Source organism: Formica exsecta, unplaced genomic scaffold (assembly GCF_003651465.1).
Source record: "Formica exsecta isolate Colony F162 unplaced genomic scaffold, ASM365146v1 scaffold72, whole genome shotgun sequence".
In the NCBI taxonomy this organism is placed as follows: Eukaryota; Metazoa; Arthropoda; class Insecta; order Hymenoptera; family Formicidae; genus Formica; species Formica exsecta.
Window position 1 is genome coordinate 6,795,920 of NW_021853485.1, and position 17,636 is coordinate 6,813,555.

At 41.3% G+C, this 17,636-nt stretch overlaps 1 protein-coding gene across 1 annotated transcript; it reads right to left on the minus strand.

The window, feature by feature from the left end:
- Nucleotides 1–34: 34 nt before the first annotated feature.
- On the minus strand, nt 35–17,359 carry LOC115243587 (mucin-5AC-like). The gene is made up of 2 exons (XM_029820713.1): nt 16,052–17,359; nt 35–2,595 (listed from the first exon to the last, which is right to left on the minus strand). The coding sequence occupies exons 1-2, from the start codon at nt 16,157–16,159 to the stop codon at nt 1,192–1,194; spliced, it is 1,512 nt and encodes a 503-aa protein (XP_029676573.1). The 5' UTR covers nt 16,160–17,359; the 3' UTR covers nt 35–1,191.
- Between the last annotated feature and the right edge of the window lie 277 nt (nt 17,360–17,636).

The following is a 17,636-nucleotide window of genomic DNA, read 5'->3' on the forward strand; positions in this document are numbered from 1 at the left end:
GGTGCGTACAATGCACGCACCGCAAAATATATATATCTTCATACAAAAGTATACTACAATACATGTACAAAAAAAAACATCTGGATCTCGAAAATGTCACTCATCGTGGCTGTCGTTCGTTTTCTTCTTCTTTTTTTCAATGACCAATATCCGTTAACGCCGCGAAGATGACTCGCCAGTTCTTTGCTAACAATAAGTAAAAACTTTGCTATCTTTGCGCTATGCTGATATTCAAAATACGAAAAGAGCCAATGCAAACATCTAATATCGCTTTAAATATCTAAAAATTTAATATTGGCGGACTAGTTCGTAAAAAAGGTTCAGCACTGTCAAGTATCAAATCTCTGAGATGTTTATCACTACAATCATGGCGTTGAAAGCGTGTTCGCGAAACGAAGATCTATTAAATTGAAATATGAGCGTTGACTGAAACTTGTCTCTTCCGGTCCTATACATAGCGAGATAATGAAGAGAATCCTAAATATTTTCCATAAATTTCTCCAAGAAAAGAAAAGAACCATGAAACAAGGCCATGCCCTATCTCTTGAATTTATCTTAATGGCTTATACATGCTAATTATCATCCATTCTACGGATATCTCGCTATCCGCAAAGATTATACGGTCGAAGTTAACCGCAACCCAAACGATCGTATCTCTTTCCCCTCGAAGGGACATCCCGACTCAATATAATGATCGGTCTCGCGAACACTCGCCTGCATTAAATACAAAAGCGACACGAAAGCCACGACGCGCGTCAATTCGAGAAAAAAATCGTGGAGGCGTACATTTTCGAGAAGCAATATCTTCTCGAGCGCCAAGTACAAAAGACGAAGACACGCGATGGCGAATGACGATACATTCGGTCGTCTGTCGAAAGTCGAGCATGTGTGATTTGCGTAGGGGAAAAAAAGCTCGACGATAACAGTCGCGATAAATCGCGTTATCGTGTCCTCGCCAACACGTTCAACCGAGATCTTCGAATCGATTGGTACGCGAGATGCTCGCGGGGATTCACGGAAACAAACTTCTCTTCCTGTTCACGGAGAAGACTCGTCCATCTTGAGGACAGCAACCCGCGGTTGACAAACACGCTAACGATCCCCCTTCATGAAAAAAGCATTGCATACAAACCGAAGATGAATAACGACGTCCATTCCTTATTTGTTACTCTTTTTCTTTCTTTTGATTTTTCAAAAGCTTGGCGAGGTCCAATCGTCACTATGATTGAGAAGTATGGCCATGATATCAGATGTGCTAGACGTGAAATCCACGTCCTTCATGTCCTCCATCTCCTCCATGCTCGTCGTCAGATCAGCCAGTTCGGACAGGTCGTCGGACAATTCGGCGTTAATTATCAATTCTTCGAGTTTAACCGGGCAACCAATGTTGCTAAAGTCGTCGGTGAGCAAAGAGTCATCGGCAAGGAGAACTCCCGTAGTGCCAGTCGTCGTGGTCGTAGGGATGGACGACATGACGGGCGATTGCGACGTAAGTAACGCCGCGTTGGACGGAACGGCCGCGTCCATTAGCATAGGTTGCGACCACGTCCTGAACGGACTCGTTTCCCGCTTCATGCCGAAAATCGTCTCCTTCAGCTTCTCCTCCTTGATGTGGAAACTCGTCGCCGATTGCCGAACGCTAGAAGTCGAGTTCGCGCGGCAATATCCGCGATTGTTCGTTCGCATCACCGACGCTATGTCCGGCAAAACATTCTTGCTGGCGAAATCGTTTGTGTTATCCATTTCGACCTTCGGTTCCTGCTTAATCTTGATGGGGATGGCATTGTAGATTGCGTGAACCGTGGGAGCAGATTCCGAGGAGTAGTTATCGTCGTAGAAAGTGGCGGACTCGGGCGAATCCGGGGTGTCGCAGGTCGGGCTGGTGGGCACTTTAGCGGTCACTATGGGTGGCGCCGAGGTGTAATCCACATCAGAATGCAGTGTATTGCGCGGTGTCTCCAGAGTTTCCAGAGTCAGTCGGACTTGTTTGGAGTTCAACCTGGACACCGATTTGCCGCTCGGCAGAGTCTGCAACCTCTTCATCGGCTTCTTCAAGGTCTGCTGCTGGGTATTGTTGTTATTGTTATCGTTTCTCGTTCTGGTAGCGTGACTAGCGGCGGGTGCCGCTGAAGGCGGCGACATCGGGGAAGTGGCCACGTATGAAGTATGATGCACCATCGGGCTGTTTGATGGCGTCGACAATGACGACGACGATGATGGCGACGGCGATGGTGACGGCGACAATGATGCCGATGGCGATGGTGACGACAACGGCAACGATAATGACGCTGATTTCCGCGGTCTCTTTCTCTCCTTTGTCTTGGAGACTTCCGCGGGTTTCGAGGTCTTCTTCCTAGGTCGGTACTTGTAGTTTGGATATTGTTTTTGATGAAGCTGCCTCAGCCGTTCGGCCTCGTCTCTGAAAGGCTGCCTAGCTTCTTCCGATAACAGCTTCCATTTTTTTCCTAATTTCTTGCTGATCTCGGCATTATGCATATCCGGCTGTACCTCGCAGATCTTTCTGCGTTCCATTTGCGACCAGACCATGAATGCGTTCATAGGCCTTTTGATCCGGTTCGGATTGTTTTTCTTAGTCTGCAAAAAAGAAACAAAAAAAGGGCGTTTATTAATTTTTTTTTTTCATTCTAATATCTCGGTTGTATAACATTTTTAGTTAAGAAATTCTTATATTTAACATATTTTAACATTACGTCGATAATCAATAATTTCGTATGATTATTATGAGTCAATATCCGTATTACAGCAATATGCCGCAATAAATATACGAGCTATTTTAAATCAAGACCAGAGGATTTCTCTAGAATTTAAAATATTGCCACATCGAAAGAGAATCCCAAGAGTCATATCGATATTCACCGATATCCATCTATTTAACTCGACATCTAACCGCGGATGATTCTCTCATCCCATCGGTTATATCGAATTGACCGCGATCTTCGCATTAGACAAACACAACCCGGAATCGAACGATCACATTCGACGTTAAATATGGGATACAATGAATACGGGTCGGCATTTTTTTTTTTTACTTTTTTTTGTGACTGACGCACCGCGATCGACTCGATCGGGAGAGAGCGCTTATGTGTACGAAAAAAAAAAGAAAAAAGAACGAACGTACAAAACGAAGGTAAAACGAATCGAGAGACACGACACCCGTAATAAAGCGAGCGGCTGCTCCCGTTTCGGCAGTAATTTCTGATATTACGCTACAAAGTGAGCACGACACGGAAAAGGCTCCTCGCCGCCTCGTCACGGAATCGGGGGCCCCGGTTCGGCTGTGCGTGCGTGCGTGCCTGCACATGCGTGTGTGCCTGCGTATCGACACGTTATTCACAATTAGCCCGCAGCTGACGGAAGCGGGTGACCAAGGCCGAGCTCTCGAGACAGACTCCGCATCTCAACTCGCTATACGGTGGTGGCCTTCGCGAACTTGACGGAGAGGCGAGCGATGTATGCGTGCGTATGTGCACCGCTCCGGGCTATATGCGCGTCTTGTTTCGCCGTGGATACGCACACACATGCGAGTGCGCGCACCCATATGGAGATACACACATGAGTTTCTATGGCTCTGCGTGACAAACCGCATAAAGACCGTATCACGCTAATCTATCGTACCGAGGACTCTATCCGGATCGCGATTGCATTGCGCACGCAGATTGGGAGAGAACGGATCGATCGAGCTCCAAATCTCGATTCGCCGGAATTTTGACCTCGATTTTTTTCTCGATCTTCGCTCGCTTTTACATTGACGCATACAATGACTTTATTCTGCAATATGCGTACAATTTTAAACTCTCAACGTACGATGTAATACGATCTTAAGAAGAACGTGCCGAAGGGATTCTTTCATTCATCGAAAGAGCGTACTGTGAGAGAAGTATCGAGCCAATATAATTTTATTCTCGACACTGTCCATCAGAGTACGAAGGGTATATTACAGTAGAATAGCTAATTTTAAATATCTCAAACGGAAAGGAAGATCTGACAAAGTATTATCTCTATTGCGTCAAATATAATCTTTTTAGAATTAAAAACGAAAGGCAAAGAGCAGACAAAGAGAAGCATTTGTCTTTCAATCGTTTTAAATTTTACTCTTAGATAATTTGACATCTTCTCTCTCTCCGTCATTGAATTATTGCTGCTAAAAAAAAAATAGAGAGAAAACACAAGAAACGTCTACTTTTGGTTCGACATTTTTTACAGAGCATCGTAAGAAACATTCGCGCAACTACATCTCGTTCCTCGAAACGTTGATTGAAAAACACTGATAGCTGATCGCGCGATCAACATACGGAATGACAATCGCGTCCCTCGGTGGATTCGTCGATACCACGCTCTTTAGACGGTAGAGAACCATAGATCAAACACGACTCGCCGGCGCGCGACGTGCGTTATCGCTGAGAAAGGAAGAGGAAGAGGAAAAGCCGCCGCGTATTGTCCTTTTTGGTCGCACGCGACGCCGTCCGTAGTCGCGAATCGCGCGAGAAAGGGAGAGAGAGAGCAAAGTCATGGGGCACGTGTGTATAATAGTACGCACACACGCACTAGTCAGTAGTGACGGGGCCCGCGGACTCAAGGATCGTTCGTCGGTGACGCACAAACGACGAGTCGCTCTTGTAAATCACCTCGCCGCTTCCTAGTCGCGCGGCCGTGAAACACGGAATTGTCATTTGTGCCGCGAAACGTGAGAAAGTTTCAAATGGTTCGGGCCGCGAATGCTCTCCTCTGTTGGTTTCGCAGCCGATTCAGACACTTCCCTGTTCACTAATAGGCGCATTCGGTGCGCACAATGATATTTCTCTTGCCGAGACTGAGATGAAGATAAGATAGACTCAGATAACTTTCAAAAATGTCGAAAATTAGGGAAACGTATTAAATTTTACAATATAAAGGCCATACATTTTTTTACAACTTAAAACTTTAGAAATAAAACTATATAAAACTTATATATAATGTAGTTATTTTAAATATCTATTTTTTATGTTGTTATCTCCGATTTATGCTCGGTTTCTTCACTTCTAAATAAGTTCTCGATAACTTTATCCGGCAGATATCTCGCAGAATCGACCAATCGGGTCATCTGACGGACATCTTTATCTGGGAGATAGCTGTCGGGAGGTGTGAAGAAACCGGGCATTAGTGGCGTAACGATATCTTTCACGATGATATATACATATATACATACATTAATGAATAATCATCAATCTTTATTAATTTTACGATAAGTATATGTATGTACGTTGCCATCGAAAAATATCGCAGTGCTTTGTTTACCTCACTCTATCACAATTACCCTAATTGACCGTATAAATATTTAGAGATGATAATCTCTAATTGGTTAAATGGCCGATAACTATACGGCTGAACGATCAACTGTCCGATCATCGAGGATGATTATTTTGACCAGACGGATTACATGCCGTTTCGGCCGCGGCTCTCGCGCTCGCGATCCGATTTATGTAACACCCGATAGAGAAAGATGAACCTGCGGCGCGTCTCGCGCAATATCTGGCGCAACATATCGTGTATATATATATATATATATCGAGGCGGCCCCGATCGTTTTTGACGAGCTACACGCCGCAAAAATGAGAGATATCGTCGACCAGGCGGCGCGCGATCGACCTAATGGATTCTCTCTCTCCTTTCGAGAGGCCGCAACGACGCCGGCCCCGAATCTGGGAGACTTAAAAAAAAGCCCGAGCCGCCAAGGTGGAGGCGAAGTCGTTGCGAAGCCCCCCGGGGGTCTCCCGCCACCACTGGCGGAGCCCCGATAAATCATTATCTTTGCCGACCGGCTTTTACCTGCGACCCGTGAAAATCGCACGGACACGAAACCGCCAAATCGAGCGTGACTGTTGCTCGCGAGAGGATTGTGTCGAAAGTATAGTTTCCAAGGGATGCGATGAGGTGGGTGGGGCTCACGTGTACATTTGGTTGTAGTTTACGCAGCTTCGCCATATGTTTCGCTCCCATTATAAAAGTGGTGGAAAATGGTTTATGGACGGTTTTTATTAGAGAGCCTGAGCCTGCATTTATATTACCTGGACTTCGAGTTTTTAAGGGCCTGGCAGGACCTTCTATCTATAGTCTCATGGTCATATACACTCGTTTATAATATTGAGAAAAAAAATAATTCTCAAGAACCTTGTATCCTTTTTTTTTTCCTTCAAATTGTGAAATACAATAATATGCGAGCAGTTACGTTCTTCTTCGAACAAGAAAGACCAAGAATCATTAGATTGTACATGTATAATACTTAGCGAAAAATTCGAGCGTCTTGCAAAATTTCAGCGCGAATATATCGTGTACGATATAACGATATAAAGATATACCGGTTCTTGCGAAAGAGAGAGGGCTCGCCCCCCTCTCCGTATCGGCTAATTTCCCAGGCCGTTTCGGTCCGCGGACTTTCCACGAAAGAGCCAGACCTTGGTGCGTCGTCGTTGATGCGCGGGCCGGTGCGTGTTACGCAACGCGCAATTATCGAAACGCAAAAAGACGAGGACCCCTCCGACGAAGAAGAAATCGCGCGCGAACGCAAGGGCATCGCATTCTGATCTGCTCGCGATTTGCGTTGCTTATTAGACAGCGGTGTATGTTAATGCGGCTAACGCCGTGTGTATGCGCGGCGTATATTATACTTTCAGATGTCGGACGGTCGACGTACCGCGGGAGTGCGGCAGATGAGATCGCGAGAGGCTGAATGTAGGTTACGAAAAGGAGAGCCATCCTCACCTCCTCTCTGATTCGCATCCCGCGTTTATATTCAGCGCGATCTCCCGTTAGACGCAATTCAAATTGAGAGAATCGTTGGATCTTGGTGTTAACACATTGTTAGTGTGCGTAGTGTATGAGCGGAGGATTCGAGAGAACCTGACAACTTGATTTACAAGTGTTAATAAGATTAATAAATCTAGTATCTCTATTGCGTTAATATAAAAGATAATACTTTTTATGCCTAGTAAAAGATAAATTGTAGGCGTTCAGCGTCAATAGACAGATGTAGACAAATAGAAGAATACTATGGTGAAAGTATAGGTCAATGGTAAAAGTAATAAAACATAGACAAAAGGTCTCAAATTTGGTTTTTGGACAAACTGCTAAAATGAAGGAAATCATAAAAATATATGATATATACAAAAGCGAAAAATACAAGAGAAAAAAAGGAGGAAAAAAGAAAAATTATATAATTTTTAAATAAAAATATATAGCATTTTCTTTCATACATCACTAATTATTTCATGAAATTTCGAACAGTTATCACAATTTGCTTGTTTTATTAATTTTTAATAATATAGACTTTCCGTGTAGATTTTTAATTGCATTCGAAAATTTAAACACATGTAATAATTAAATATACGTCACGACATTTTTATTTGACGAAGAGAAATTAAATTATCCAATGATATCCCCGCGACCGCTGACCCCACTGTATTTGCATAACATTTTAAATTAACGTATGAAACAGCCAATTAACGAAAATCGGGATATATGCGGGGAGTTCCCGGCGAAATAAGATTTCAGCAGTGAAGAAGGTTCGTCGATTGCTCGCGTACATAAAACGAAAACCGGTACGTACATGCATACGTACATGCATACGTACATACATACATACGTACATACGAAGATCAAGAATCGTACACGGTAGTACGAGAGAAAAAGAAGAAGAAGAGGCGACGGCGTGTGCCCCAAAAGTAATTTCGTGACGCCCGGTCGTTATTTACGAGCGCCTCTCTCTCTCTCTTTCTCTCTTGCCTTCTCGTGTTGCTGCCGCTGTTGCTGCCGCTGTTGCTGCCTGCCTCCACCATTCGATCGGCGCTCGATGCGCGATGGCCGCGTTTTCTCGACGCAGCTGTCCTTGGCCAACCCGCGCCCTACTCGCTACCGATCGCACCTCTATCGTTATCCTCCTCGCATATCGATTCTCTACCTGCCGCCTGTATTTAGAACCTGGAAAAATCGTCGTCCTCCCCCTTCGCCGCTTTTGCGGAATATCTCCGCACCTGCGTGCTCACGCGTTCTCGTTTGGCAACTATAGTTGCGTAAACAGCATTCTCCTAAATCTGCGCTCATGTCAATTCGGTTAGATTTTCAACGAACGGATGCTGCCACGAATGTATTTCACGCCAAAATCGAATTTGTACGGATTACTTTTTAATTTGGAATTTTTTTACATTTAATTCATTAGACGCGGCGTTTTCAACTGTAATCAGTTCCCTGCACACAAGTACGTATTTAATATATTATTTCGGTCATGTAAAAGATAAATCTTCCTAAAAGAACAAAAATAATTGTACGGAAAAAGACATTCCCCTAAAAAGTGATATTTCTAATTATAATATTAATTATAATGCAGTTATAATATTTTTCATTGATATTTTACAACTTTAAAAATTAATTTGCCACGAAAAAAATAATCCCTAAATGATAAATATAAAACTTCTATAAAAATTTGTAGTTGAAATTAATGCGAATTCTCTGAAGCGGAATCCATTTCAGTGCTTCTTCGTTAAAGCCGCTCGTAACAGTCCATCGACCTGATGCTCCATCCGAGATGCGTCACATCCGTGTCGTCGTTTACGAAACATCGGATGTTACCGCCTGGTAACACCGCGAAACGATCGCAGCGACAGGCGATTTGGTAAAATCGTCTGATAACGGATCCTCCGAGCCTCCTGCCGTTATCTGCCTCTCCTCCCTTTCTCTCTTTATCTATAGTCGCGTCGTGTCGGATCTCGTCATAGTGATTCATCCAGCTCGCGCGAATGCGATCATGGCACTTATAAAATACACAACGATATATTTGTGCCTGGCAGACTTAAGTGTTTTTTAAGCACATCGAGTGTCAAACACAGCGTTATATTTTGGCTTAAAATCATCTGTAAATCATCATTTTTTTTAAGTCCTCATTTGAATGAAACTATCAAACTAATTTCTACATTAATTTTTATGTTAATTTCAATGATAAATCTTACAATTTGATTAAATCACGCTAGTTGACTTTAAAATTACGAAATGGAATACAACATTAATCCATTAGATAAAACTATCGACATAGCAATTTCTTCTGCATAAATTTGATTTTATTAATGCGACGTTAAGATAAATTTTTTTCGCATATAAAGATGACAATTTTTCTAGATGCGAGATTCCGGGCTCCCTCATTCCTTTATTAATGCTTCGACCTCGTCAATGCAAAACTCAATAGAGCGGTTTACCTCTCTCAAAACGAGATACGGTTTCGATGTAAGGAAGAAAAAAAACTATTGGCCTCCAACAAAGAGTTAAAATCAATTCTCTGCAAACAACACCGTACATTTGATCCAGCAACCATTCGTCTCGGCGAACGTACTTTCGTTTGACCTTCGCCGGTACAATTTACCGCTATGAATCTGTCAACGCGACCTTGCAATAGACATTAATCTCGCCCGATCGACCGCAGAGAGGCCCGGAGAGAACGCTAAAAGCATTTTTTTATCGTCTCTCTCTCTCTCTCTCTCTCGCGGCGACACACGAATCGCTTTTTTCGCACCATAGAAATCTCTCGTAACGTCCCGCTTAAGAACTCGCGAACGTTATTTCCGGGTCGGGAATCAATCGCACCGTTGTTGTGCCCTGCCACTTTTTACGAGGTACCTAGATAGAGACGACATTGTGCACCCGATACGGCAATGTCATTGAGATTAGATCGATAGATAAAGAGCAGAACGATAGGCAAATAACCGATAACGTCAAAGACCTCATTTTATCGCGCGATGCAGACTCGTACGCCGCTGTTATTATTATCGTACAAATTTTATAAACACAAATACGTATATTACGGGAAAAAGATATTAAAGCAAACATTTCTTTTATCTTACAAATGTATGAATTACGTCGCGCAACGATGACATTATTGAAAATAAATTTAGATACCAGTGCACACGTAAGTTCTAACAGATCTATTTGTTTGACGCATTTAGCATCACGATGTTGCATTTAAAGATGTTGCATATACGGTTTACTACAATATAATGTATAACGCCGTCCACGTTTGCGAAACGCACGATTATATTTACAGTTGGTCTTTTAAGCGCGGCGATCGTCGCGAGATAATCCCGCTTTATATATTCACATAACCGTAACAATAACTCGCACCACCCAAGTAGAAATCCCAGTTCTTATCAGGATCTTCCTACGGCGCCACCGTAACTCCAATCTTTACGGCCGATTTTATGCATACTCGACAAAAGACGTAACTGTTCTTCGTTCGCCGACGCGCGACCGCTTTTCCGCTTTTCTCTATCCGTCCTACACCATATTGTATACTGTTACAGAATCTGAACCAACTTGCGCTCAACGCTATCGTCGTGCTCATCGCGTTCTATCGCCCGCTTAAGTAAAACACGAAGTATTGTAATTACAACGTGACGTGACTCGCGCGGACTCGCACGCGTAACTTTCGAGGAGCGAAATCGGCGGCGGGGTTCTCATCCCGCCATTTCACTGTCGCTTTTGTAATACCGTTACACCGGTTAGCACGGTGTTACGGCATCGTCGATGGTTTCACCGTCGCGGTTAATAATTCGCCTGGTAGATAATCTAATGATCAGTGATTAAAACCTAGTATGCGTGATGATTTTTATTTCCTTCGTATTTACATGCACTTGCGAGTTTAAGAAATCCGTACGTTGGAGAGAAACTTTTACGAAATAATTTTGATTCAATTTTTTTCTTCGTCTCGAAAAGTATAAATTTATTTTGATTCCTATTAATTCTAAAAAAACAGATATCGCCAAATCTAAACTACTCATTCTTAATGAATTATAGAATTTTGTGGTCTCAATGCGTTTAAAAATAATTTTATAAAATGAAATTTAAAAGATATAATCATAAAAAAATAATTTCCAATAGTTTATTTTTTAATCGCGATATTTAAATTGTCAGCATTAAACGCGTCGGTATATCTAAATATCCATATCCTCAGCCACGCTGACGCCATAAGACGTATTAGGTGCTTAGTTTTCTTAATTGCATGATAGCAAGATCGCGTTGAATATCGACGAGAATTGGAAAACGTTTAAACAGGACACGAGAACGCGCACGTAGTGTGCATAGATCTCAATAATTATTTTCGTAAATAGAATAATCGTGCGAGAGAGTGCAAAATGTCACGTTCACGCGTACGGGGGCAAAGTGACCGCAGACTTGTGTTCTTCGCGATATGCGCGGCTCCATCGAGCCGACAAACAGCTGACTACGGGATATTGGTAATTGCCACGATAATTGTTCACGATAAAAGACGGATCTTTCTCCCGCAGCCGCCGCCGTCGTATCCACCGGATGCGCTTCCCAGAACGTCGTGCGACTTATCCCGCGCCGCGCGTTATCACGCGAGCTTTCTATGAAAGCGAGCCGAGAACGAAGCCGGGGCCGCGTATCCGCTCGAAGGTTTTTACTCTCGATAGCATGAAGGCAATACGTCGAGGGAATGCGTCTCTCGATTAAAATTACGCTACGCTTGTTTACGTAATTACAGCGGAGCGCATTAGACGTTATCTATCGTGTTTGCCAACATTACTTAATCGTTTGCGAATTGCAATGTCTTTTTAAACATGCGAGTAGATATAAAGATATGACGATAATAACCACGTAAGCATCGTGGAGTTTATTAATATAATTCACGTAATGCAAAAGATTGACACTTGTTTGATACGGAAATACAAACAGATTTTTCTCTCGAAATAAATGAAGGATCTGACTTGTCTAGTACAGGAATTAACGCTCAACACATAAGACGAGAAGCAGACGGCCGTGTTTGGCGGTAAATTCTAACGAAACGCATGTCATGTAAATACTTGGCAGCACGCGTTCGACTTCGAAATCGTCGTTAACGTCGGTGCACGCTTGTCTCTAGTAGAAAGGCTCGCGTATACCAAGGCTACAGGTAATCGGGATAATTTGATGGGATTGTACCTATCAGAAGAGGAGGAAGAGGAGGAAGAGGAGGAGGAGGCGAACGGACGACGGCAGGAGAGAAGAAGGGAGACGAAGGAGGCCAGAGAGGCCGAGAACAGTCAAAGAGAAGTTCAGAGGGCCAATTTACCGGACGAGATTAAGCCCGCGAGAAAAAGAAATTGGAATCGAGACGAAAATTACGGATCTCACGTTCCCCGTCGAGTCCTTTTTTCGTCCTTCCCGCGCCGCGCCCTAATACATACACGCACACACACACACACGAATAGCTTATTTCCGAAGCGACGTAAATCAAAGATCGAAAAATAAATTCTATATTAGATAAATAAAAATGTATATATAATTGTATATTCTTGACTAAAAATCATGTTTTGTGAGATATTCCTAGTTTCATGCAGAAATGAGTAAACAGAAATTATTATAATATTTTTACTTACAGCATGCATACATAAATATTAAATGTTCTAAAAACCTTGACTTCTATTAAGAATTTGATGTCAAGATATTATATGAAATTCTACACTATCTCTCCTACTCCCCTATGCGCTTTTCAATCGCGCATTCCGGACGAGTATTCATGACTCACATGTTGCGGTTTCTCGAGACGGATGCAGCAGAGATTTGATAACACGTAATGCGAAGTTATGGAATATCAAAAGAAATTAAACTGGCTAACGTAATTGCAACACAATCAAATCGAAATAGTCATCGAATCAAGTAAGAACACAGATATATAAAAATTCTATATTTCTTTGAAAAATTGTAATTCAATGCATTATATATATAAAATTTATTTAACAACTATTTAATAAAAACTATCTTTTTCCAAATTACTTTTATTTTTATTTTTCTCCTATTAAGCCTAATATTTATTTATCTGTGTTGAATAACAAATATCAAAATGTTGATACCGGATTAATTTCTTTATTAATATTTCGTAATAAATTTCAAAATGTATAATATAATTATACAAAAAAAGATATGATTGGAATCCGTATCTCTTAGTATTCAAGAATTATTTAAACGAATCTTCTCGATGATTCGTGGATGATAAATAGAATAGCCATATTCTTAATTGGATATTGATCGTCTAAATAAACGACCGTGTTGCAGCGTCGAATTACAGCCTCTCGAACGATTCCAATACGGCGGCAAGAGTCGTGCGTGCGAAATCAAAAATCACGACGATGACGCGATCGATCGATTATTCCGCGCCGCGAACCGATACTCGAGAGTACCGGGGAATGTTATTTCCCCGGAGCGATACAAAATACACAACCGTGTGTAGGACTACCTGGTCGGATCGAGCTCTAGAATTAGAGAGACCCGGAGTCATTAAAATCCCGAAGGATAACTGACCGTTCGAAAGATTCGAGGCCAGGACTTAGAAAAATGTTGGCCAGATCTGTGTGTGCCACCAAGCAATTATGTACGGGGGAGGAATATCCGGTCCATATATCGGTCTCTTGATGCGGGGAGCCGAGGTCTGGAAATATCTACGAATTTTCACGCGAGCCATATGGCACCCTGTTTCGTCGCTCACAACGAAACACACGCAACACACGCCGCGCACACATATTTCGCACACACGCTCGTCGAATGCACGGGTCTAAAGTAGGGATGTAACGCTACATAGGTCTGAAGAGCAGAAGGCATACTCAAATTGTATCTGACGACCCTTTTCTTTGATGTTTTCGAAACCGTCCTTTCTCTCGGGACCTTCCAGGAAAAATTCTCTACGAGAGATTACGTTAAATCCGTATAACACATTTTTAGTGTAGAAAGATTGAAAAGATTAAGAGCCTATACTTTCCGATTTTATACACAACATTTACAATTTCTTGCCGTTTATATTTTTAGTGCCTAGCAATATATATTTGATTTATGTAACGGCTCTGACAATGAGAATTTTAAGACTATTGTAATGTATTGTATATAAGTGTAGAATCTCTCATTCTCAGCAACCGTGGCAGAAGGATAAATACACTCCTATATTTGGAACGACTGATTTCTTTCGGTTAAAGATGCTGCCGCGAACTTTGCCGATCGATACATAAGCATGAAAAAAAAAAAAAAAACACTGTTTATGACGTCGAAGAGACGAAATCCGCAAACGCATCGGCGATATTTCACATTTCGTGTCTAACGAGTTATCTCAATATACTATCAATATTCCTATCAATATATTATCTGTCAATAGTCATATCAATATACTATCTGTATTCCTCATCAAGATACAGAAGTCTTTTCGACAAGTCCAATAATACATTGAATCATTGCCGGATGGATTGAACTGATGACCGGAACTTTCATCCTTACGGTTGTTCCACTTTAAGATTACATTTACGTCTATATTTTCCGGCATATTTACATATTTTTTAAATTTTTTCGTGATAAATTGTGTAAAATAAAAAACTAACGTAATCAAATATACAAAAATGAAATAATTTCTTCATTTAATTGTTTTATATAAATAATAATGATTATTGCAAAAATTGGTAGATTCATGGCGAGCTTTCTTATTAGGAATGGCTTAATGCACAATCTAGTAGAAACCACAAAAGATGTTTTCAATTATCGCGAAAAAAAGACGCGAAATTGCCCTGTGAATAAACGCACGTATGATGTTTCGAGAAATCGCGCCTGTCATTTCCAGCTGTGTAACCAACGCGATCGTCCATCATAAATTCATAAAAGTCGCATCGATGAATACGAAAGAGAATACGCGTGAAGCAATAAATTTCGTTAACGCTAGAGATTTATACACTTCGCGCCACGCGCGCAGATAAGATTATAGTTTATGATCCGTTTTTATAAGTATACGTTTTCTCCATATTATCAATAGTATCATTAATGCTTTTTTTCCCACTATGATACTCTCGTTATAGTAAAATCATATTTCTCGTTTATGGAAACTGGGGAAAGCGCTCTCTCAGAATTAATCCGACTTAAGGAAGACCGTCGATGTATTTGTGCAGTAGTATTCGGCAGTAAATCTGTGACGAGAGTTTCGAAATTTTTACCTGCGCCGCTTTCAAAATAAACAGCTTAACCCTCGTCATGCGAATACTGACGCCATTCAAACTCGCAAGACCATATAACGTATACACTTTTCTCTTCAATTAATATTTACTGAAAATTTTCTTTAGAAAAATAGAAATCGATAGGTATAAAAAGAATTTACCGGATCGAACGTTTCAACTGACAAACTTATTCCGCGAAATGAAACTCTATAATATGGATCCGCTATACGCTGGTCGGCCTGTCAGGCGATCCGCCGTCTGAGGATTAATTTAATAGCCGACTCGAACAGGCCGTATCGTGTATCGACGCAATTTCTGTCTAATGCGAAATGATTTTTATCTCGATTTCTATAATCGTAGTTCTCTTTCACATAGCTACCTTAACATGTCCGCGGATAATGTAACTATCGCAATGTTAATTTTACGATGTGTAATTGCATAAATATATCATAAATTTTTATCCTGATATTGGCAACGCGATCTTAGTCACTAAAAAATACTTAAAAAATATTTTAGACCGAAATTTGTTCGCTTTTTTCAATTTAAGATTTATGGCTGATGTCCGTTTAAAAGAAAATACTGTGTCGAAGAACTTCCGAGAGCCATACAAATGTAGAATCATAAAAATAAAATATTTTAAAGATGATAAAAAAATGTTAAATTATTCCTCTCAAACGGATACTAGCCATGAAATAAAATGTAATAGAAACTGTCTATTCAAATTTTGGAAGAAATCCTGATAGTTTTCTTTGATTTTTCAAGCATTTTCGTTTAAATTTCGTTTAAATTTTCAGATAAAATTATAGCTTTTAAAAATAAACAAATTTAATATAAATTTATTTACTTTGTGAATTTCTTAATGTTTCCCTCTCATACAATCACGGGAGAAAAATTTAAGAGCAAAACTGAACGTCATTCTTAAAAAATAAAGCAAAAGCAATATTTTCAAGATGACGAAGTTTCAATAAAAATTCTTAGAAAATTTCAGGAAATCCTCTGTCATTTTTTTCATATATGAAATGAAATTCTAATTACTTCTACGTACTTACCTGAGTCGCATCTGAGTAAGGCGTCGGCGAATTTTGGTCAACCAGTAAAGATCCGAATACGATGGGTATCCCCGAGTTCGAGGGACTATCCTGTTGCGTAGGCACCATTTTCGGGCCGCTTCGAAAAAAACTCCACGTGCACTTCACTTCAATTAAATTACAAATCTGATGAAATCGACGACTCGCATCACAATCCGTACGCTTTGCCAACGAACGTGAAGACTACTCTTGTGTATCCTCGATCGCTTGTCGATCAACACCGTCGACGTATTTCCGTACGTCGGAATAAATCCGATATCTCGCTGCGGCGAGATAATTGCACAACTCGAAAACGAGTGCTCGTTTCTCCAGACAAAACTTTAGATCCGTATCTAAACAGCTACTTTGCTTATATATTGACTGTCGGGCGAAAATTACGGAAGGGCGATATACGATGCTTCTTCTCTCGTGAACGCGACTCGACTGTGGATGATGAACAGCGCGCGATTCAGCGCGTAGCTATTTCTCCGATCACTGCGTAGAACGCCTCTTCGCTTGCGGATCTTGTCCGAAAACGGGAGAGACGCGACGGCACGTATTCCGCATCCACGTGCTCGCAGAGCAACGACGTGATTACGGTGCGTGTCAATCGTATTCTTCTATCGCTCACGTCGAGCGTATACGCTTTTTCCCGGCTCGATACCGGATATCGATGACGTGCACGCGCGTTTAGACTTAGACGTTAGACGATCCTCTCACAGTCGCTCGTCGATCACGAATTGACATCCTCGCCCGTTCGGGTAACGAAATATCTCGGATACTCACTCCACGAGCGCTCATGTGCTACTGACTGAAACGTGCAGCTCCCCGACTCTATAGAGCGCTCAGCTGTGAGTAGTATCCCCACTTTTACCGCGAACGCAACGCGCAGACCAATCTGCGTCTGTCTGTCATCCCCACCCGCTCCACTTCATCTGCCACGGCTCGTTCGCCGCGCTTACGCGCTTACACTACGCTCACTCAGCCGCGGTACGCCGCGCCGTACGCACGTATTTATGAGAGTACGTTGTTTATTTGCCTGTGCGTATCTTTAAACTCAATTGCTAATCGACAACTGTCAGTGTCAAACACGGTCGCAGTTTTCCATCTTCGACACCACACATTTCTATCTACATTTTCTATTTATATTTTCTATCTTTTTATCTCTCTTCCCAGTGAATCCTATCTTTATGAAAGGCGAGATTCAATAACAAGAAAAAAATGTTACTGTCTTGTATATCATCAACATCCGGATATATATATACACATATATATAAAGTAACATTAATAACAATTTAATACTTATAATATATTTAATACTTACAAATATAAGTATTAAATTGTTATTAATGTTACTTTTAAATTAGAATTGAAAGGACATTTATTATATAATAAATACAAAACCTCGGAACAAAATTCTCTGATTTAATTTATAAAACTCAAACCGGATAAAATAAAAACTTCTCTCAAAGAAAAAAAAAAAAAAAAAAAAAAAGGAGACTCAACTTGGAGACTGCATCATGTACTGTGCCTAATGTCCTTGTATCTTCCCGCGATTAGTTTAATC